This window comes from Meleagris gallopavo, chromosome 6, assembly GCF_905368555.1.
Source record: "Meleagris gallopavo chromosome 6, MGAL_WU_HG_1.1, whole genome shotgun sequence".
Classification (NCBI taxonomy): domain Eukaryota; kingdom Metazoa; phylum Chordata; class Aves; order Galliformes; family Phasianidae; genus Meleagris; species Meleagris gallopavo.
The window spans coordinates 15351112-15373907 of NC_139409.1; the positions used below are offsets into that span (position 1 = coordinate 15351112).

Below are 22796 nucleotides of genomic sequence, written 5' to 3' on the forward strand. Positions count from 1 at the left end.
GACATGTATTTTGTATTTGCAAATCAACTGAAAGGTATTGAAAGGAAGTTGAATAGAAACATGCAATAAATAACATGTATGCTTTTTTTTTTTTTCCTAGGAGTAGTAGTAATAAAATTAGAATGACTTAAATTATTCACTGCTTTTATTTGTAAAAAGGGCTTTCTTTCCAAAATACCTGACTCACTGGAGTGTAGTTTAAATGAGAGAAACATGTGAAGATGCTTTTACACTGGAATGCAATTACAGACTAGACTGAAAAAAGCAAATCTTGTTTCACCTGCAGAAATAATCTTAGCAGTCATATATAGGTGCAAAAAACTTGTTGGTTGTGTGAGACTTTGATTAAATCAAAAGCTTCTTTTGTGATAAAGTTTGTAGTTGATTAGCAGTAGTAATTTGCAGTTTAACAAAGCTCTTAATTGTAAATTCTGTTTCTGATCTTTCTAGGAGAAAGGAGGAGATTGCATAAATCTTGGTAGACAAGTTGGCTGCAAGCAGTTAAACCGAAATTAACTTCTGCCTTCTGGCCGCAGAGTGCGAGTTTGACATTCGTGTGTGATATTCTGCAGACTAAATCATGCCAGCGTTATCAACTGGATCTGGAAGTGACACAGGTATGCAAGCCAAGGAGGACTGCACGTTTCCTCCAGAGCTTATTTGTTAAGTCTACAGTCTCTCTTTCAAGAAATCATCAAATAATGTAATTAATTATGGTCTTAACAGATGCTTAAATTAGCACTTGAAGCATAACCTTTTCTTCCTGAAGTTAGTGTAGGCAGATGAAACATCACAGTATGTTTTTTTTAATAATAACTTTTGTAAGTTTCACCGTTCTCTTCTCCCTATCTCCAGCCCCCAGTACTATATATGGATCTGAAGAATTTGGATTCACCCCGGAGTGATTCCTACAATGTTAACTTGAAAAAGGAGGAGGAAAAAAGATGATGATATCATACATGCCTTAATATTTGCAGCAGTCTAGACTATCCCCTCTGTGAGTTACTTATCAGTGGAGTTATTTCTGAACACAGACTACTTAGTTTTGACACTTCTTTAACAAATTAGGAGAAGAAAAATACTGTCTCAAGTTCTCTTCCTTCCCTTGCCTTCCACATTGGAATCCAGTTCCTTTAACCGAGTGCAGGCAGCAGGAGTGCAGAAGTAATTTTGCACAGTTTTAACCTTCTTTGTAGTAATATTAGGTTCTATTCAAAGGTTACGTCTCATTTTGCGGTTACATTTGCAGTTTCTCTGCCAATTATTTTTGTCACCATTCTAGGGACAAAGAAAGTCAATATTTTTTTCTAAAAGATGTTTTCTAAATAGGTAATCCCACTGAGATTACAATATAGAGATCACTGCTCGTTATTCTAGATCATGTAGTTTTATGCCCAAGAATTAATAGGATTTCGAAAAGGAAGAGGGAGATTTCAAGTCAGGAATCCAAAAAACAGTGTAAGGAACTGCATTTGATTATTATTTTAAATAGATTGAATACTGCACTATTTTTTCCCTCATGCTTCAGGTCCTCATAAGATTTCTGCTAGCTGAAAAGGTGAATCTTAAGAGGCTTTTTGTTAATGGTTTTTTTGTTTTTGTTTTTGTTTTCTCACTTTTAACCATTTAAAGGTCCCTTCCAACCCAAACCATTCTATGATTCTATGATTTGGAAGGAGGTTTTATTGGTTTTCCTACGCTCTTTTCAGTCCCACTTGCTGTGTTTGAGAGATTTGACTATCATCTCCCCAGATTCTACCTCTACCTACCTTACTTTTCTTCTCTTTCCCCTATGGAAATACATGCTTCACTTCTGTGGCTGTTGAAGCTGTTGAGTATGCCTGAATTTTGGAAGATTTTAGCTCTATCCTGAGCTAATTTTCCACTGTGGATCTTTGCTTCCTTTATCATGCAATCTTTTGTGTCCTTCCAAAATCTGTATTATTATTATGTTTTTAAATATTTTGTGACCAAATACTTTCTGATGTTTCAAGACAATTTTGAGATGAATAGTAGGGGGCAATGTGTGATGACTGGCGCTTGGTGCTAATGATATTTCTAGGTTTATTATTTAAAGAATGTTAATATGCCCAGAATTATTAGTAATGGACATGCTCACAGGAAAAAAAGAAAACTACTTCAGCAAACGGTAAAAAAAATAATCCTAATTTTAAAATTGTGTGCTAGTGTCTCTAAAAACAATGTTTTATTGTGCTGCTTAATGTGTATGATTCTCCAAATACACTTCGCTTTTTAGCACCCACCCTAATTAATTAACTTCACATTGTCCCAGGAAATCTGTAACAGTAAAGTATGCTAGAGACTGTGATCTCTATCCTGATTGTAGTACAAATGTTTTTTAATCTGCAACACGATCCACCTCAGAGCTGTTTTTTTAGCTCTTACTCTTTGATTAATAAAATAAAATTAAAGACAAAAAGAAAAAAAGGGGGAGGAGCAGTTCTTATTTTTGTTGTTCTCCATTGGAAGGCAGGCAGACCACCTTTCCTTTGGCCCTTCCATTCTGACCGCATAAACTGCTGGTGGCTGTGTGTGTTCCTGCAGTGGAGTTAGCAGGTTAATTGATGGGGGCCTAACAAATGTGCCTCTAGGGTAGGGGAGCAGCTTCATTTAGTCTGTCTGCTAAGGCTCTATTTTATTAACACATTCAAACAAAACTCCAGTCTAGTTTATTTTTGTATTTCTTCTCACCTGGTGAAGTAAAAGTAAACTGGGATTTGAAAATGAACTAAAGAGTTCTACTGAGAATTAGTAAAGAGAAATGCATCATCTGCAAATGTCAGAAAGTTTTCAAGTTGTGGACTGTTTGAAGTTTATTTTGTTTTAATATTCTTAGACATCAGACCATGATCAAAAGCAGGATAGCGCTCATGATGGGCAACATCTTATGCAACTAAAAGTTGATCTATTTGTGTTAATGTGTAGCTTTTACTTTGTCAACAGGCAAACCAGATCTGTGTAGCTTGCTTCCGTCTAGAAGAGTTATAAAATGTTTAAATGAAAAACGTTCTTATGAGTTACAGGCTTATGTTTGTGCACATGTGGGTGTATGCACACACGCACAGAATATACTTTTTTTCAACCTGTTGACAACATACGAGCAATCCTACTCCTCCCTTAAGGCTTATTGTCCCATCAGAGCTGGGTCCAAGTCATGTTAAAGCAAGCGTCTTGACTGGAGGGCTGAGCTCCTGCGTGTGGCTGCATCTGAAGCTTTACCATTTTCTGTGTACTGAAAATTTACTTGAGCTCAGTGTGCGAGGCTATCTCAGAGAGTTTAAAGGCTGAGAAGAAAGACTTGCACTTCTGCCGGTAAAGCATGTCTGAGGTCTAGCATTCACTTACAAACTTAGGAGATTCAAGGTTGCTATCCTGGCTTCACAGTAGTTGATGTCATCTTCATTGCTGATTTTTGTGGAGCCAAGATGACATCACTATACTTTGTGAAGTGTTTTAGTATGAAAAACATTGTAAAGTTGTTGCAGATTTCTTTCCTCACAACCCTGCGGTGAGCTTGCTCAGCTGACAAATTAAAAAATGCTTTCTCTGTTTGTCCTTTAAAACTAGCACAGGACTGTGCAAAGCAATCTTCATATTACTGATTCATGTGTTGTCAGTGGGAAAATCACATTTAATGGCCAAGTTTGATCCCCAAGTAAAACTGTGTGATTGCATAAGTATAATGGAAGTCAGAAGCAGTTCTTAAATTTGAATATTTTGAGTTATAGACAGTTAAAATGTGCAAGGCTTACATTAACTCCTTCTTGAGTACATATAAGGAGCTAATGCTGTGCCAGATAGAGGTTTTTTCAATGTTATAGGCATATAAAACTGAATACACATTAGCTTTTTACATGGAGAAAAACCACGTTTGTTGCAAACCAAATTACAAATTCACCTGGCTTTAAAATACTCTTGGTTTGGGTGTTTTCTGTCTTGTAATAATGCAAAATAAAGCTATGAAACCTATTTGAAATGCAGGATATTTTTGAAGTAGCATATCCTATTGCTCTTTAATAATTATCAGGACTTCTGTCTAGGGCTGCATACCATTGCTGTGCATGTAGTGAATGCCAGTAGAAATATTTTGCTAAAACATGATGGTGATATGACAGCTCCATCATCTATGTGGGCTGTCTGCCAGCGAAGTGAGAGCTGCAAGTCGTGCTAAGTTCAAAGTTGTTTTTCTAATCACCTGAACAGTGAAAGATCTATCTTTGTGGTGGCCATTTTGGTATGGATGCGTTCCCTTTATTTACAACTAATACACTTTACTAAGCTTGCACGTTTCAACATAGTTTTTCCTAAGAATGCTTGATAATGAAAAGGATAAAAAGGCAGAGAGGGGAAAGAAACAGTGATGACAGTGGAGTACTTGGCGGAGCCAAGAGGGGGCATGAGAAATGCTTGTGGAGACAGAGGGCAAAGGAAGCTGAAGTGGCGGAGGATTTCAGCCTTTTCAGCCAATTGTTTGCCGAAGGAGGGAGCTAGAAATCAGGGACTTCTGTTTTTACAGCCCATTTAAAAAATGTCATAAAACAGTAGCCAAAGATCTGGATTCGTTGTTATGAGATGAAGAGAAAGAGAATTTAAGAGAATGATGGGGGAAGGATTTCTGGGAGTAGCGGTTCCACTGGCGGCTGCCAGGCGAAGGTTTGCGGGGCGATTGAGCCCTGGCCTGAGCTGCCTCGATGCTGACGTGCTGCCCTGTGAGCAGTGAGAGCAGAGGCTCCGTGTGCCGCTCGGAGCTGTGTCTGCGCTGGGATTGCAAGGCTACTGAAATTCTCACCTCGTTGAAATGCACAGATACGGCTAGATCTGCATGAAAGCTGATCCTCCAGCTGAGGCAGGACTTACACTGAATTAATAAATAGAGCATATATTTTATTGTGTTTTCTTGAGAACTCCCCATCTCCAGCTGCCAGAGGCATTAACTGGCTTGTAGGCTAACGCTAATGTGAAGGATGTGGAAAACTATGAGGCGTATGGATAGCTTTAATTGCTCTCAGATTTTCAAAAATATAAATTTCTGGTGTTGGGGAAAGGATATTTATTTTGATTTCAGCATATTTATGGTGAGTGTTGGAAAACTTGTTCAAAGTAGAATGAAATTTCTCTAAACTCTTCTGGTTTGGATTAATGCTTTCTGCTAGGCTGATTCAGCAGTATGGAATCAGAAAATGTGTGCAGTTATATTTACTGGTGGGAAACTCTTTAAAACTGTTACAGTTGTTGGATGCAAATTTAACTTCAAATTCAAATGGTCTGTCGGCATGAACATACGCTTCTTTTTTTCTTGGTGCTCAATGTGTAGTGTTGTGGCACATGTGAAAGTATGGCAGCCTACATTGTTTCTAACCAAAGGCTTAAATATATAGCTACTTTGGTTGGACTGGAAGCTGTAATTACACAACTGGTTGACAATTCCTGCTTCTGTCAGACATCCTTTGACAGGAGCAGACGGTGATGTTGTAACACACGAGTGTAACTGTGCTGGGATCCAGCTCAGCTAGCAGAGCCTATCGTGTGTTTTTACTGTCAGATGAAAGGTTCTGTGGCTTCTCAGCCCAACATCAGGTCAAGTATTGCTTGTTTTAATAAAACTAAAGCTGTTAATCTGAAGGAAATTTAGTGCTGCTTTCGGGTAGTGAGAAGCTTCCCTGTAAGTTGTCTGTCGTGGAACATGAGTTCAGATATGATTTTGCTCTAAAAATAACATATTTGTTAAACACGAAACCCACACCTCAATGCAGGTTAGGAATTTAAAGGGTAAATTACAAAATGTAACCACTCTTAGTTGCCTTTTATAAACTTGCCTTTGATACAACAGAGATGCTGTACTTGACTCTTTAAAGCTTTTTGTATTTCTGTATAGTTCTGTAGATTTTTCCATCAAAATTTGTAGGCATGTGCACGTGTATATGACTGGTGGGATGGTATAACTTGCTTTGAGTGCTAAGCATTGAACTCAGTCGTACAGTGAGATACAGCACTAAAAAGACACAACTACTTTAAAGCCTGTTTGGCGGCATTGGTGCTGCCATCTCTGTCTTGGAGATTACAGGATGTTTTCTTCCACTCTAAAGACATGGTCTGAAAGGCTTAACTGTACAGTAATCAGATGGTGCTTCCAGTATTTGTAGGTACAACTAAAACCAGGTAAATAGTCTCAACTTGTGTTGCTGGAAGTCTTTCTTCAGCCTCTTAATGAGATATCATAGCCTCCTTCTGCAGATGTGAAATGCCACATTTAGTATGCCTTGTGAACTGCAAAGAAAGAGTTAAACATGCCGAGCGTGCCCGGCGATTCTTTTCTGACATCCTAGCACTGGAATGAGTTCTTTCCTCAGTGCCTGCCAGATACTTGCTATTGCCTCCTCTAGTGTTGATGAAGATCAAGATATAAATACTTAAGACTCCCCAGGCTGACGTCTGTACAAAGGACCAGTCAGTTAGTCAAGGTTATTCAAGGTGTCACAGTATGCAGTCTTCTTTGGAGCAGCCAAGATTATCTGAAAACATACACGTCAGATCTTTGTACGAGCCTTCCACAAACTGCTTATTAATTTGTGCTTGATAGGTCACTTTAAATCAGTTATACGTTTATGTTATTCTTGCAGAAAATAGTCCTTCTGTAAGCTCATGGAAGTAATTTTATGATTTTTCAAAGTATCCCTCTTGATATAGTGCCTCGCAATTATATTTTGAGTTTCAGTTTTGAAACAGATCTCAGGAGCTGTACAAGCAAGAACTTGGTATTACTCTGTACGAATGCAAGAAGGGATCAACTGTTTAACTCGAATCAGAATGCACCGGTATGTGGTATGCTAAATCTGAAATACACATGTTGAGACAAATCCTAAAAGACCAATAACTGTTTCAAACAACTGCGGATTCTTTAGCTCCCGTAGCCAAGTTCCAAAACTAAAGACTTTTCCATTTTGAAGGGAATAATATTTTTAGAAGTGGTGGGCTTAAATGCTTGCTTGCTTTCAACATTGTCTGTCATAATGTTGTTTTAAGGTGGGTTAACAAATTACTGCAGTTTGGAGGAATAAAAATTGGGTACAATTTTAAAATTAAAATACTGTACTGCCCTCACTGAATATGTAATCTTGTTCTTTGAGGGTATGCATGACAAAGTTCTTGTTTTCATTAGGAAAAAAATAGAACATTGATATTTTAATTAATCCCACCTGTAAGGGTTTGAGCATTTTGCTTCTTTATGAATTAGCAAATAGAACAAGACAGACTTTTTTCCACAGACGCTGATGACCTGTACGTTGTGGCTATCTGGCTACTCTGTCTTCCCTACCTTTGGAAAATTAGATCAGGTTTTTTTTTTTTTTTTTAAAGCAATAAATGTTTTTTTGAAGTACATGATAGAATCATGTTAGTCGCTGGTTCTGTACGGAGCAGATGTTGAAGCCCTGTATGTTCTTGCAGTATCACTAAGCCCATATACCCGATGGAATTATCGAGCGCAAAAAAGAAGGATTTGTTGCTCACAAGATTGAGCACACAGCAGTCCTTTTACAGTCTGATAGGACAGTGGAGTTTGTCTGTCCTAATGCGTGTATGTACAGAATGTGTTTTTATTTGAACTTGTGTATGGATACTGCTCTCTAAGTTGAGGATGAAGTAACTTTCAATATTCAGCGTTAGTGACTTTGATTTTATTATGCAGTGGCAGTGATGTCAGAAGGAGGGTTTCTGTTGCAGGGCTGTTTGCTTTGTGTAAGGAGAGTGTTGTCTGATCCTTTATAGAACTGTAAAATACGGTTCAAATGTGAAAAAATGTCAGCTTGTTATAAATGGCAGCAAATGGTGCTGATTATTTTACCTTTGACAAAGTGGAAAATTTAAAGGTTGGTGTGTCCCGTTTTATTAATACAATAAAATTTTACAATGTTGTTCTGGGCTTAGATATATGTTCTTTAGTGTTTATTACCCCTCAGTTACAGTAAAAATTTTTGATTGGAAGTCTGGCATCATTGTTCAGAATGCTAAATCAGGAAATTAATTAGCATATGAAAGCAAATATGCATCCATTTGTCTCCAGCTTTTTCCTTACACTAAGCAAAACAAAGTTGGTGTTTTCCTGTGATACGCAAGAGTGATGGAATGCAGAGACCATATTTTTTATCATTTAGCACTAGTTTATAGCTTCCACAGACTTGTCCTAATAATGAAGCTATGAAGGATATGACAAGAATGGTGATATTAAATTTCTCTAGACTAACAGTAAATTTTTCCATCCTGATGTCAAGAATGTAGAGCATCTGGATTCCGCAGTGCGAGTGGTTCAGTACGGGAACACTTTCATCAAATGGTTCACCATTTACTCTCCTCCAAGGAACAAGCAGACTCCTACAGAAAAGAACACTCTGAAAGCAGCAGTTTTCTGGCATTCTGGACAAATTATTTGTCCTGTTGTTTCTGATTTAAAAGCTTTCCGTTGCTTCTTAGCGTTAAATCTTATCGCGTGTGCAAAATTAAGTGAAGCATTTTAAAATGAGAATTCTCAATATTACATACACTGTTACTCAGATCTAGTAAAATTGTATTAATTAAGGTTAGGAAAAAATGAAGAGACTCTGAAGGCAGAAACAGTCTAAGTGTATTAATAGAACAAAGTGTGAAATCTGTCTGTTGCTTCTTGAAGCAGGGACAATGCTGAGGTTTCAAGCATTGGATTTTTCCCTTGAAGTTGTTTCCTTAGTCCAAGCTGGCAGAATTCTATAAACCTTATTTTGCAACCATTTTGTTTTACTATGTGTATGCAACAAGCCCAAAAAACTTGAGAGTAGTTTCCCTATCCGTGACAAGCTCTTGTACATTTTCGTTTTAGGCTGTCTGTATCTATTAGATTATCTACATGTGTATAAAGATTATTTCTGTAAAACGGTTATCTAGTTGTTGGTTTTTAAATGCCTGTGTTTCTTTTCATGGAAGAAATAAATTTCATGTGAAAGTGTTGTATATCTGGTATTAATTTATTAAATTGCTTTATTCTTGATTCAGGTAGTTAGGTTTAATAGGCCATCTGAGCACCTGCAAACTTTTCCTTCCTCTCTTCTGAGGGTTTTATGATATTACTGTGTGCAGTGCTTGTCTCCTTTTATTAGTATTGCTGTGCTACAGGGATGCTACTTGATTCACATCTTAGTTCAACTTAGACACTGTACCTAGTTTATATAACATGATATCAGCATACTAGTATCTAAAATTAGGGGTTCCCATGTTGTTCTGGAAGTGACTCCTATTACCCCACTGGGTTATGTGACCATGTTTAATCTAGAAAGAACCTTAACATCTTTCCTTCTCTGTTCCAATGATTTGGGAAAGTCCAGGGATGATTATGCTGTGATGTGATTTTTATTTCCATTTTTTTTCCCCAAGCTGTAGGACAGGCCGGACTGACTTCCCTTTTTATAACTGGTAGTAGCCTTATATCTCCACGTTTGAACTCTTTGTTAATTTTTGGGATGTATGCTCAGGTTATTTGAGACCTTTGAATAAATGTTCTGCTTTTAAAAATAGAAGTAAATGAGTTTTTCTTGTGTAAGTCATGTTTACTTTACTGAATTTTGACACCTGAAGGATTTTGATACTAGAAAATCCCAGTGGACTTTTAATTCATTTTAAATATAAAGCCTGCTTAAATTTAGCCAAACTAGACAAAAAATAATGATAATGAAAAAAAACTTGAACAGAATAGCAACAGTTTATAAATAAGCCTTTTTTTTTTTTTTTTTTTTTTTTTTTTGTATGGCTCTTTACAGTGTTGCCAACATAAGGAATTAAAAAAAAGGATTTTTTTTTTTCAGCTTTTCATGATTTTTGTTGTTTTAAACAACTTCAAGAGCCTTTTAAAGAGCTTTTTTTGTATGTTAGTTTAAATTTTAGGCACCCTTCCAAAAATGTGTGCAAAATGCCTTTTTTAACGGGAGATCTGTGCATGCCATTTGACTCAGAGGTGTGAGGAGAAGGCATTGCACTGAGCCTGATGATAGCATGGCCTGGGCCTGGCAGCGTTCAGCTCTCTGCTCCACTGCTACATCTCATCCGATGGCTTTTAATGCAGTTTTGATTTAAGTTAGTCCATCTCAGCATAGGGCATATACCTAATGAGCATTTTAAAGACTCACTATAGCAACACTTCAGTGTTTCCAATTGGCAGCAAAAGAATTTTAAAATAAATCTGATTTCAGCAGACTGGCAGTGGTAAAAACAGTACAACAGAACAACTAGCATTGCTTGCAGTGGCCTTTGGATCTGGCCCACAAAACCACCTGCAGTGCAGCTCGCTAGCTTTGCAGGAGGCTGGTTTGATGCTGGACTAAAGCACAGTCTCCAATGGTAAATTTTTCTCTTCTTTCTGTCTACATAATGCTTAGTTTCAAGGGGAGTCTATGGAGCAGGAGTATAGCGTTCCCTGTGTGCTGGGTGGCCAGGGCTCTCCTGCTACAGAGAAGAGCTGGATCTTGATTTGTTCCCCTTCTGGGTCAAAGCTATAAACACGGTGCTGCAGAGCTAAAGCAGGGCAGGACTTGAAACGCGACCATAGAATTGGATAAAATAAGTTGGCACCCGTCTAATTTTCTCCTTTTCCCCAGAAAGTTGCATAAATTGGGTAAGTTTCTGTTGAAGCTAGCACTAGAGCTTCTGAGACATAAAAACATTCATTTCCCTGGAAGGGGCAGTTCAGAGCTGTATGAGCACATTTAGCCCGTGGCAACTCATGGCAATTCATCTGAATGTGGAAACCCCAAGGAATGGAAGCACCCACAGGACTAATCCGCCCTGAATTGTAGGTAGCTCTGTGCGCAAAACCCAGTCTCACTACAGGCACCTTCAGTATTATCTTGTATTACTACAATAAGAGTTACCCCATCAAGAAACTTATTTTCACAGGGATTAAATTATATGAGGTTTGAGAAGCTACATTTACAAATGTAGAATAGTTTCATGGTAGATTATAAGTGAAAATTAAGCAGATTTGGTGAACAAGAAAGAAAAAGCTTGTTCTGTTGTACATCTCTTATGTGAAGGGAGTAGCTAAAGTTCATATTTTCTTTCCTCTGAAAGGCATATGTGAATTGTTCTTAAACAGTTATGTCACAGTATAAGCTTGCATTGAGCTTTTTATTCCATTTTTTAACAACTTCCAAGTTATTCTGAGGTAAGTGTATTTGCAGTAACAAAAGTATTTCTGCACAGACATATAAGGCTGAGTGTAAAGAAATTTTAATTTTCTAAATATATTTTTTAAAAATGAAGTAAATTTAATTGGATAGGTTTCTTTGCAATTTTAATGTTTTTTCTTCCTACTTATTTCTGCAGCTGAAGTAATATTCGTGTCATTTTGCAGCTGTTAACTGCTGTGACATCCACGCCTAAAAACTGATTTATTTATTTTCATTTTTTTTACCCAGTGGTGAAATTCTAATAATCCAGAAGGTAAAAGCCAAAAGTCCCATTCAACTTCTATTCCTTCAGTGTTCAGTCATTGATGGAATCTTGCTTGGCAAGACTTAGTTTTCTTTTTCTGTCCGTGCAAAATTGTAGTGGTTTGAGTTATATCCTCTTCTTACAGTATTTCTGAAGAATAAATAAGAACAGATTTAAATGAAAGCAAGATTCTAAGAAAATGAATGTCAACCACCAAAAACCCTTGGACCACAAAAAGAATGTATCTGGAAGGAACGTTTTTTTTTTTCCAGAATATTTTATTGAAAGGCAGTAAAAACATGAAAATGCTCAGTAATCAGATCCCGAAGGTGCTGTATGTGATTTTGAAAGGAGAGTGTGGTACCTGGAAAGGTTGTGAAATTATGTTTACTAATAAATATTTGAAGTCGTAAGCTTTCAGGAGATAAGAGGCATAATAACAATAGGCAACCTATAACTTAGAATAATGTTCTTTACTAGCAGAATATCTTGTAAATCTGTCCTTGTGACGAACAGCAGCACTTACTCAGGCTAAAAATAATAGCAGGACCATGTATCTTGGATCCCGGGAGACTATTGGTGTTTTTGTAGACAGCAGACAGGAGAAAAAAGGCATTTTGTCCTTTTTACCCCAAGTAATCCCACTGGAAAATTAAACATGTGCTATGAATTGATATCAGCTCATGCCAGGTTACCTCCCTAAAGAAAACTGCTGCAAACACTGTTGCTACATTTCTTGGACAGCGGCTTGATAGCCTGTGTGCATGATGGATATTTTATGCTGCATGCTACTGTGGAACACTGTGCTACTGTCTGCCCCTCAGAGCCTGCTGGTGAGGTGTGCCACAAATAACTGGGAGCAGCAATTGCCTTAACCCTATGGATAATCTTGAATACCTGTGAATTAAAAATATTACTGAAATAGTACTCTGTGTGGGTGTTTCTGGGAAAGCTGCGTTGTTTTTGTTTTGTAAGGTTTAATAGTGTAACACATAACAGTTCCTTTTGTCTTGCTAAGTGTTCCTACTGAACACGGGATAAAAAAATATTAAGCAATATATTAGCAAGAAATATTTAGAGAAACCACGAACCCTTTTTTAATGGACCACCCTATCCAGTTTCTGTTCTTTTAAGGAAGTTTTTCCTATTCATGACTCATTTCACTCTTTGGCTAACATCAAGGGAAATGGAATAACGATTAAGCGAAGGAATGTATGTTTTTTTCTCGTTTTGTCCTTTTTTTTTCTTCCCCAAAACCTTTACGAATTTCTCTGTAACCTTGTGTAAATACATATGGATATAGAAGCTCAACAACTGTGACAAGGTAAAAAGTACACTGCTAATACTTTCTTTTTAGTAATTTTTTAAAAATGTTCCTTTTAATTCTACAAGCTAATGTTATGCTGGATACTCCAGACTCCCTATTCAGTTAAAATGACATGCTCCAGGCAGCCAATTACACAGAACTGTTAAGTGAAATTAATGAGATCACCCCTAGATTACACTTTGTGTTTTATTTTCATTTTATAGGTCTGTATGAACTGCTGGCTGCATTGCCAGCCCAGCTGCAGCCACATGTGGACAGCCAGGAAGACCTGACCTTCCTCTGGGATATGTTTGGTGAAAAAAGCCTTCATTCACTGGTGAAGGTAAACCACATTTAAGTCAAATTCTCTTTGAGAAGAGCATATGGAAAAATGTTTTGAGCGCCATCTAGTAAACCAGTGATAAAACTTGCTCAGTGAAAACAAAACAGCCTTGTTTTAACTCTGTTTCTGTCAGAGTGGAAGTTGTTAAATAAGATCCTACCAAAAATACATAGATGATTTCATTTAAGAGTGATGTTTTGGCAGCATAATGCTAATGCAGCAAACATATGTTGTTTGCCCTTGTTTAGAAAAAGAGAGTAAGGAATAGTAGCAGGAAATCTGAGCCTTCTTTATGGTCAACATTCAAGACCTGGAGTTTAGCTTAAATAAATAAATGTTCACAGCAAAAATTAGAAGGAATATATTTTCTGAGGTCAAGTATGGCAACAGTTCAGTAGCCACATTAATTTAAAATAATTTCCTTTAACAAAGTCAACTGAAATTCTAGTAAGCTGTTTCTTTTATTGGCTTGCCTCCATTTAAAATTGTTTTGCACATAAATATGTTGGACTAAAGTACAACCTAAAATAAGTTTGGAAGAATACTTAAGTAAAGTGTCCTGCTACAAAAATGATCAGCAGCGAGAGATCAAAGCATGCCATGTAGAGTAACCCCAACGATACTAGAATTGCTTAAAGAAGAAAAATGGGACCAATCAGCTGATTAGAAATGTTCCACTCCTTCAAAATGGTAAATGTGGCTCAGATCACTAATTCAGAGCTAATTCAAGCTGTAAGGAAATCCTTAGTTCTCAAATGAGTCAATAACTGCTGGTAACCCATACCATGAATATATCTGGACTTGAATGTTGTTGAGTAGAATTTGTTGCAGTTGTCATTCATTGATCTAGAGGAGGCTTAACACTGAAGCTGTTACTTTGATGTAACCTTTTCCCCTCTCTTTCAGCAATCTTACTCCAGAAAGGATTTGATAATGTTGGAACTTGGCCAAGATTTTCAAGTTAGCTGTTGTTTAAATTACACATAAAAAATAGGCACAAGTACACAAAAGCAGCAAACAATGAAATCATGTTTTTCAGTACTCACTTGTCTCAAGAAGACCACTGAAACCTAGGGAGGAATTACACCTAGGGAGGAATAATTGCATGCACCAATACAGGCTGGGGGATGAGCTGCTGGAGAGGAGCTCTGCAGAGAGGGACCTGGGCGTCCTGGTGGACGACAGGTTGGCCATGAGCCAGCAGTGTGCCCTCGTGGCCAAAAAGGCCAATGGCATTCTGGGGTGCACTTAAAAGAGCATGTCCAGCAGGTCGAGGGAGGTGATCCTCCCCCTCTACTCTGCCCTGGTAAGGCCTCAACTGGAGTACTGTGTCCAGTTCTGGGCTCCCCAGTACAAAAAAGACAGGGATCTCTTGGAAAGAGTCCAGCGGAGGGCCACAAAGATGGTGAAGGGCCTGGAGCATCTCCCCTGTGAAGAAAGGCTGAGTGAACTGGGTCTGTTTAGCCTTGAGAAAAGACGACTGAGAGGGGACCTGATCCAGGTTTATAAATATCTGAGGTGTGGCGGCCATAGCGGTGAGGCCAGTCTCTTTTCAGTGGTATGTGGAGACAGGACGAGGGGAAACGGACATAAGCTGCAGCACAGGAAGTTTCGCACGAATGTGCGTAAGAACTTCTTCACGGTGAGGGTGACGGAGCACTGGAACAGGCTGCCCAGGGAGGTTGTGGAGTCTCCTTCTCTGGAGATATTCAAGTCTCGCCTGGACGCCTACCTGTGCGATCTGGTATAGGGAACCTGCTTTGGCAGGGGGGTTGGTCTCGATGATCTCTAGAGGTCCCTTCCAACCCCTACAATTCTGTGATTCTGTGAAGAATTTAATCAAAATTTCTGAAGCGTGGTGATTCCCAGGCTTCTTGCTGCTTTGATTCAGCTGTCTGTTCAGCTTGCTAAGAAGATCATTGAAAGAGAAACACTGATTATGTTCCTAATGTAGGTTGACAGCAGTGTGAATCTAAGTTAAATGTTAGGTCAGGAGCTAAATTAGTTTTCATTCTGGACTGGAATTTAAAAAAGGCTGTCTAGAACATGAGCGTGGATCTGTGAAACATTAAAATTTCAACATTTGCTCTTAATTTTGTTTTGAATGAAAATCTTAACCTTTTGAACTTATTCACATGGTCCCCTTTGTCTCTCCCTGCAAAATAAAACAATCATAGCACAACTGTAACTATGACACTCATTTTGAGTATACTCTCAGTTTGGAAAAGTTGTGCTCTCATACTAGTGGTGAGTCCTAATTGTTTGTTATTGCAGGATGGATTGTTCTTGTTAGATGAAAAAGGGTTCTTCAGGCAGTTGGGAAATTTTGGGCTTCAGTGAATGAACATCTCGTTGCAGTTACAAGCAGTCATTGAAGTATTCCAACCATCTTTATTATTTATCTTATAGATTCTAGGACCAAGAATTAAATAAATGTGTAGTTCCTAACTTGTGAGCAGTTATGTTGAGGTCCTATTATGTCTCTTAAAATAGATTTATTTCTTGAAGTTGCATCTTAATTGTTAACTAGTTACGCTTATTCTTTAATACACCATCCTAATTTTATTCAAAAAAACAGTTTTTTTTAATTATAAGAACTGAAGCTTTTATCAGCATCTAGAATGACTCAGTGCATGTCACAGGATGCAGGACCTCACTTTCTGATGGCCGTGTTATGGAAAATAATGCCTGAAGAACTTTCAAAAGGTTATCTAGTTCATATCTGTGTCCCAAGACTGTATCTGAAACATAGTATGTATTTGACCTTTAACTCATTTTAGAAGGATTATTCAGTGTGCTATCAAGTTTCAGAAAAGACAGTGAGTAGCTTGTCTGGAATGGAACTGTAAGAGCAAAGAGAAGATCTCATCTGCCATAGTTTTTCCCTGTTACAAGGCTTCAGAAGTGCCAAACCTTTCTGGGTTCTGGTATCTTATTTGAAAGACTGTTTTTCCTAGCAGTAACTTCTTAAAGTCAACTGTTCTTGCAAAGACAAATGTTTTCAATTCATCAGGCAGAGAATGATGACAGATATTTTGTAATAAAAAAGAAGCACTAGTTTAGAGCCAAAGATGTTGCGTATGTGTGGGTTTTAAACTTCACAAGTTGGAAGAAAATTAGCACTGGTTTGCTACCAATTATGCACTAGTATTTCTCAATTTAAAATAGACACACTGCTTAATAAAAATTTCAAAGCTGAGCATCATACCATACTGTTTAATAATTGCAAGTATAGAGAAGAGCTGTTTTTCTAAGTTTTAAAATGGATAAAATGCTCCAAAATGCTTGAAAAGTATAAAATGAACTTTCTACCTTTTCTACCAATATTCTAAGTTTTATGGGCATTTAATAACCATAGTGTTTTGTGTTTGGTTATATGCTATGGCATATGGTTTGCTACTCTGGCTGTCTTTATGTTGAAAAGAGTAAAAAAAACAAACAAACAAAAAAAAGCCCCAAACCTTGCATTGGATTTCTCTTCATTCAGTACTTTTGGATAGAAATCTTTTTGTGAGCTTGGATCAGCCTAAGCTGTTCTAAGAAGTCAGAAATGGAAAAGTTGTATTAGATCATCCAGTCCATTACCCTGCAAATACTGGATAGTTCCCTACAATACATTCCTATTCTAGTAAGTAAAACCAGCAAAAACTGATGCAACTGGTCTTGCTTTCTTTTTTTTTTTCTCAGTAAAAGAATCTGTTGATTAGATTTTAGTTTGCAAAGTACAGAGAAGAAGGAACCCATAACCATTGGTGACTGTTCGGAAGAGAAAGCTGTCTCTGGATAGTGAATGTTCAAAGTTTGTCTCCATTTCACTCAATTTATTACTTCCTTGTCTTATTACATAACTTTCTTAAGTTCTACAAGAAGTCTTCAGACTTCTCCTTATTTTTAATATGGTAGAGATCCCAGTAATTCTGTAGAGATTTATAGAAAAGGATCATGAAGAGATGATCCTTTGAATAATTACGAGTACTAATTTACTTGAAATCTTAACTAGCACACAAGCACTCTGGTTGTGTGCTAATTAGTGCTAATTTTCTATTACTTTCATCTTGATGTGGCTTGGTTTGTAGTTCTGAGTAGTTTAGTATATGCTAATGTTTGTAATGTCAATGACTAATATCATTTTCTAAGTAATCTAATCTTCAAAGATAGAATAGTCAGAAGTATATCCTGGTATAAATTATTTGTCATGCATATTCAATCAAATGATTATATAGCCCAAATTTTACAATCGCGGTGGCTCTTGTAGAACTCATGGAGGGCTGCAGCTTCCCCATCCCCACTATTGTCAGACATTCTGCAACTGACCTCCAGGTATGTTCTACATTAATTGTGTGCTTTCTCCTCCCATGTGGTGCATCTTCAAGGTGAATGCTCTTGCCTGAGCATGTGCTCCAGCATCTCCACAATTGGATATTCTTCCCAAAGAATATAGAGAAAACAGACTTGCTTATATGAATTGTTCTGCTCAGTTGTGTGCCACGAGTGATTTTTCTGGAAAATTGTTTCATTGTTTAAACAGTTGATGAGCATGACCCACAGACTAAGGAAATGATATCTGTGTAGGTGTCAAAGAATCACAAGGGTGGTGATGGATGAGAAGGATGTATTAGATGGGATGGAGTTGGCTTTCTTCATGGTAGCCCAATGATGTTGATACTGACTGTCTCTGTACTTCAAGCTAGGAGCTATTATTGAAATATTTTTTACTTGTATCATGTTAGTTATTATCTGATTACTTTGTTCTTTGTGTGTATTTTCTGTTGAATTTTACATAATCTTTACACAATCTTCATTGAAACTGCAGCTCCTTTTTTTTCCCTGTTAATTGCTTTGTTGTATGGAGGGAGCAGGGTGTGTTTGTGAGAGGCTTTGGTTGCTTGTATCCTTGTACCTGGTAAAGGAATGGTGAGAAGCATTTCTGATTTCAGAGCAGACATAAGCAGGTAGCTCAGGAGGAGCTCAGAGGACCTGCATTATCCAATGACAGCAAATCTGAAAAAAATAGAAGGGAAAGTGGGACTGGAGATTCAAAGGTTACAGTTACCTAACCTTAAATCAAACTCAGTGAGTGGACTGTGGGTTCAGAACAGTGTTGTAGACCTGAGAGATGTACAGACCACTTTGGAGTTGATGGAATTATTGAAACCGATAGCTCATTCACTAAAATGTAGCTTGGTATTCAAAGTCCTTAGGGTTCTTTACTGCAGGGTTCTCAATCAAATTTATTTCTAAAAAGCTGTACCTCTCAGGTGATGGGAAAAGTTCTGTGAGCTCTTCTGAAGTTCTGAAGTGCTGTTTACTTTGGAGATGGGCAAAAAACGAAGGAAAAGGTGGTGTGAATAAGCATTTACCACCTGACCATCTTGAGGAGGAGGTGGGAATGTGGAGCTTGGCAGCTGGGACCAATTTATGGCCACTGGAAAATAATTGTTCTTCATGCTCTAGAGAAAGATTGATTCTTATGTTAGAGTTACATCTTTAATTCAGAGAGGGCATGCAAAAGAATTCTGAATAAGGCTCTTACTCTTGTCATGCTGGCTGTTCAAACATTGGACAGATATGAACATCTAGGCAGGCTTAAAAACTTCTACAATTTTAGGAGAGGGAGAAGGAATTTACTACAGTTGAACTCCTTAATATTGATGGAGTAGACAATAGAAGGCAGTTCTTTGTCATTCTTTAAAACCAGGTCATCTTTGGTTTGTATGTACAGAATTTCGGTGCTCTTCTCATCCAAAGTATTTGTAGGTAATGATCTAATTTGTTTACTAAAATAAAGCTTGATCGTATGCTTCCTACTTACCTAAAGATGAAAGTATTGAGGAAAAAAATATACTGTAGGAAAGCCTGATGGTGTCTGACAGCAGTTTGCATTCGTATTTGGAGTAATTAGAGTTGAAGCACTGAGTCATTTTGCTTCCATCAAAATTATTGCATTCAAAAAAATGTAATGCAAGGTGTTATTCCATATGGAAGGCCATGTGAATTTAAAGTGTAACTTTGAAGCCAAAGTGATTTTTGGAGACCTGTTCAATAGCCAGCAGCTGAAATGTGCGAGTAAAGAGATCACTCTTAGCTGGAGGCAGTCAGCTGCCTTTAAACTTAATTTCCATGGGAACAGTGATCAGATTAATCAAAATAAGGTAATTGAAGTTTAATAGAAAATACTACAGGATCTTAACTTTATTCAAACTGATATTGTTGCAATGGAAAACTCAAGTAAGTAAGGTAAGTAGCAGCCAGGCATCGAGCAAATGCTTCTGCTGTTGTGATTGGGAATTCCTGGATGGAGCGTGTGTATGACCCCTCTCACTTACCTGTGTGCTCATTGTGTAAACATGCAGTGCATCAAATGATAACTGATCAAACAGGACACAAACATCAATGCTTTTGTTTTAAATCCTAGCTAAAACCCCAAACTTTCCAGGTAGTATAGTAGGACTTTCTCTTTGATGAAAAACAGTTGTTTTACCTTACACATTCATGCATACACACGCACAATAGCTGTGCTTATTTGTGCTTTCATTAAAGTGAAAGACTGCACCTCCAGCTTAATGAAAAAGTGGTCAAGCTTAGCATTGGACAGTGTAACCTTCTTTCAGAGAAAATGCACGCCAAGTTAGTGCCAAACGGATGTATTAGTGCAGTTATGGTGCAATATGAATCATTTGTGAGATTCAAAAGAAGTGTTTATATTTTGCTTGTACTTTGTTTACCGGAAAGCAGATAGTGTTTGTTTTGCATGTTTTATTTTGTACTTCTTGGTCAAAGTTTAACTGAAAGTGCCAACCTCTGCCCCAAGTTTTGATATCTGGTATCACCAGCATCTTGCAGCTTCTACATCAGAGCTGCTAATGTGTTTAATAGTAGAGACTTGAAATTTTCATCTAGAATTTTATAAGGAAGTCTTGTTCTTGTCAACATATCCTCCTTTCAGCCCATGTTGTTAAAAATAATAATAAAAAAATCCAAGATCAGTTTCTAAAGTTGCAATTAAATGGGCTTGTTGACAGTTTAGTCTCATAAAAGCTGTAGAAGTTGGGCTAGATAAGAGATTCTGCAGGTATGGTATACCAAGAAAGTTTTGAAATGAAAAATAAAATAGATAAGCTTATTAAATCGGAGGTGTGAAATATTGGTCTATGACTACTACTTGAAACTTGTGAATTAATCAGTGCTTTGGAATGTGAAAAAACTTTGGTTAGGTTAAACTCCAGACGGAGGCATTTTTTGGATCAGTAGTAATTGATTTAAAGTTTCTGCTGGGAAACCTCCAAAGAGTAGCAGAAATCCAGCCAAAATGCTCTAGACACTAAGAAGTGAGTCCAGATCCTTCTAAGACAAATAGTTTGTAATTTGGTTGTTGCAGAGGGGCAGTATAGCAGCCTGGTGACAAAACTTGTGCCATACCCAGATTTTTCTTGTCTTACAAAACTTGTACAATATTTCTTTAACCAAAGTGATTCGTGTTTTGTGTATGATGCTGAGGCTAATCAAAGGTCTCATAAGCTGCTCAGTAGTTTGATAAATCCACCATATCGAATGATAATGTCATATTAAACTGTTTTTTTGGTTGGTTGGTTGGTTGTTTTTTTTCCACCATTCTTTTCTTCTGGACTGGGAGTCATTTTCTGTGGCAGATGAGAAAAATTAATGTTCTGTAGGAGATCGTGTAAGGGTGTGCTTAATGGTTTTTTTTTTTCTTTTTTTTGTTACTGTTTTGGACTATGTTTCTTTCTAGAACAGATAGATTTAATTACCCAAGCAAGCTTCTGCAGTGCAAAAATATGATTCATAAGAGTTATAACAAGGATGGGATATAATAGTTGTAAAATCTTTCTGAGGAATTGAATTCTCAGTCCCGATCCGATGGATGCAGCCTCTGCTGCTTTTGCAGATCCAACCAGCAGTAAGGCTGGTTTGTTCTCAGGTGCTCAGCTGGCCAGAGAGGTTCTAACAGACAGAGCAGTGCCAAATGATCTGATATAAACAGAAAAGCAGACAGCTTGGTCAGTGTTCCTTCTTTCCAGCTGATCAGAGCTGGAGTTCACCAGCAAAAACCCTCAAAACTTTCCTCTCTAGGTTTATAAGCACACCTGTGTTCACAGATTCCTCAAATGTCACTGCTGGTGCTAAGTCCAACTAAATAGCCATGGCACTTTACCAAGACACTGGTTCAGTCCTTGAGTTCTCTGAGATGCAGGCTTCCTTTCACTGCCTAGTCCAGCTTAAAGTTTGCTGATGTACATGACATGCACTTACACTCACTTACCATGGAATCACAGTGTGGTTTGAGTTGCAAAGGACCTCTGAAGACCATCTAGTGATTACAGAGGGTAGCTTTGCATTTAGTATGGATATCATCTTCATAAAGCATTTTGAATTTTACTGTACTTTGCAGATTGGATTTCATGGAAAAGAGCAGCTTTTGTTGAGATTTAGTGATTAAATTGTCTAGCAGTGACACTACAGATACGTACAGCTTTAATCAGGATGAAACCATAAATCAGCCTACGATTCTGAATTTCCAAGTTCCAAACATTCTAGGAAAAAAGGTAACCCATGATTATAATCATGCTACTCTGGCATCTGAAATAATGAGATGGTGTATTGAAGTTTGGTACGTTGTTAATCACAGAATCACTAACTACAAATCATGCCATAGTGCATGCCATGCAAGAAAATATGTGTAGTTTTATGACCGTGCTCTTTCATTCTGAAATATCATTTTCTAGCAATTTCTAACTGATAATCTGCCCAAATTATTATATTGTCTTCTTCCAACGGGGCAAAAATATTTTTCTTTGTTCCACATCAAGTAACCACTTGAATAAGAACCATGGCTTGATTGCATCTTCTTTCCTGATTCTGCTGTCTCTGTTTTTGGAGTATGTATATTTGTCTTTTAAATTAGAATTGGATTATTTTATGTTTACCTTTATACTGCTAAGTGGTTTTTTTCTTTTAATCTATGACAGATCTTTGTTTCCCTTATATTGTATCTTTATTTTCCCTTTAATATTCCTGTAAACACTTTCATAACAGTTTAATAACTGACCTATCATGACTTCTCTTTGGTAATATCATGCTGGTTTTTACTTATTTCTGATTTTCAACTGTTTTTTCAAACCATTAACAATGTTGTTTAAGTGATCTTTTGTTCTCAGTCTCACTGAGTCTGATCATCAGTTCTGGTAGGGAAGCTCTACTGAATTTAGGTGGATAAGTATCTGCAACTGCTTAGTCCACTGAGTGTAAATTAAAATGTTCAAATAATCTCAAAAATTATACTGCTGGTTTTTATCAATCTTAATTTTTTTCCCCTAGATCTACATATTTCTTCACATTTTTCGGTTTTTCTGAGCTTTTATTCATGAAACAAAAATTTACACCTAGTACCAAGTGCAAAAGAACAGAAGAACATCCTTTACTAATCAGTATATATATCTTTTTGTTTGCAGGGTTGAGTTTTTTCTTTTACTTTTCTTTTTGGCTTCTTTGTTTTTTAAGATATACAAATTAAAGTTTTCATATTAATTTTAGGTCTGGGATTTCACCAAAGGTGTGTCCTTCGTGTTGCACTTGATTTGTTGTGATCTGACTGGAAAATTGCTCACTATCCGACATTTGTTTTTCAAAAACAAAGTAAAATGAGAATGTAAA

At 37.3% G+C, this 22796-nt stretch overlaps 1 protein-coding gene across 3 annotated transcripts in view; it reads left to right on the forward strand.

The window, feature by feature from the left end:
• Positions 1 to 22796, forward strand: part of MPP7 (MAGUK p55 scaffold protein 7) — a 141594-nt gene that overhangs the window by 43199 nt on the left and 75599 nt on the right. For all 3 annotated transcript variants that reach the window (XM_085227186.1, XM_085227183.1, XM_085227182.1), the window contains 2 exons: positions 451 to 617; positions 13006 to 13124. In XM_085227186.1, coding sequence (XP_085083312.1) covers positions 581 to 617; positions 13006 to 13124 — 156 coding nt within the window. In that variant the 5' untranslated portion in view covers positions 451 to 580. The remainder of the gene's footprint in view (positions 1 to 450; positions 618 to 13005; positions 13125 to 22796) is intronic.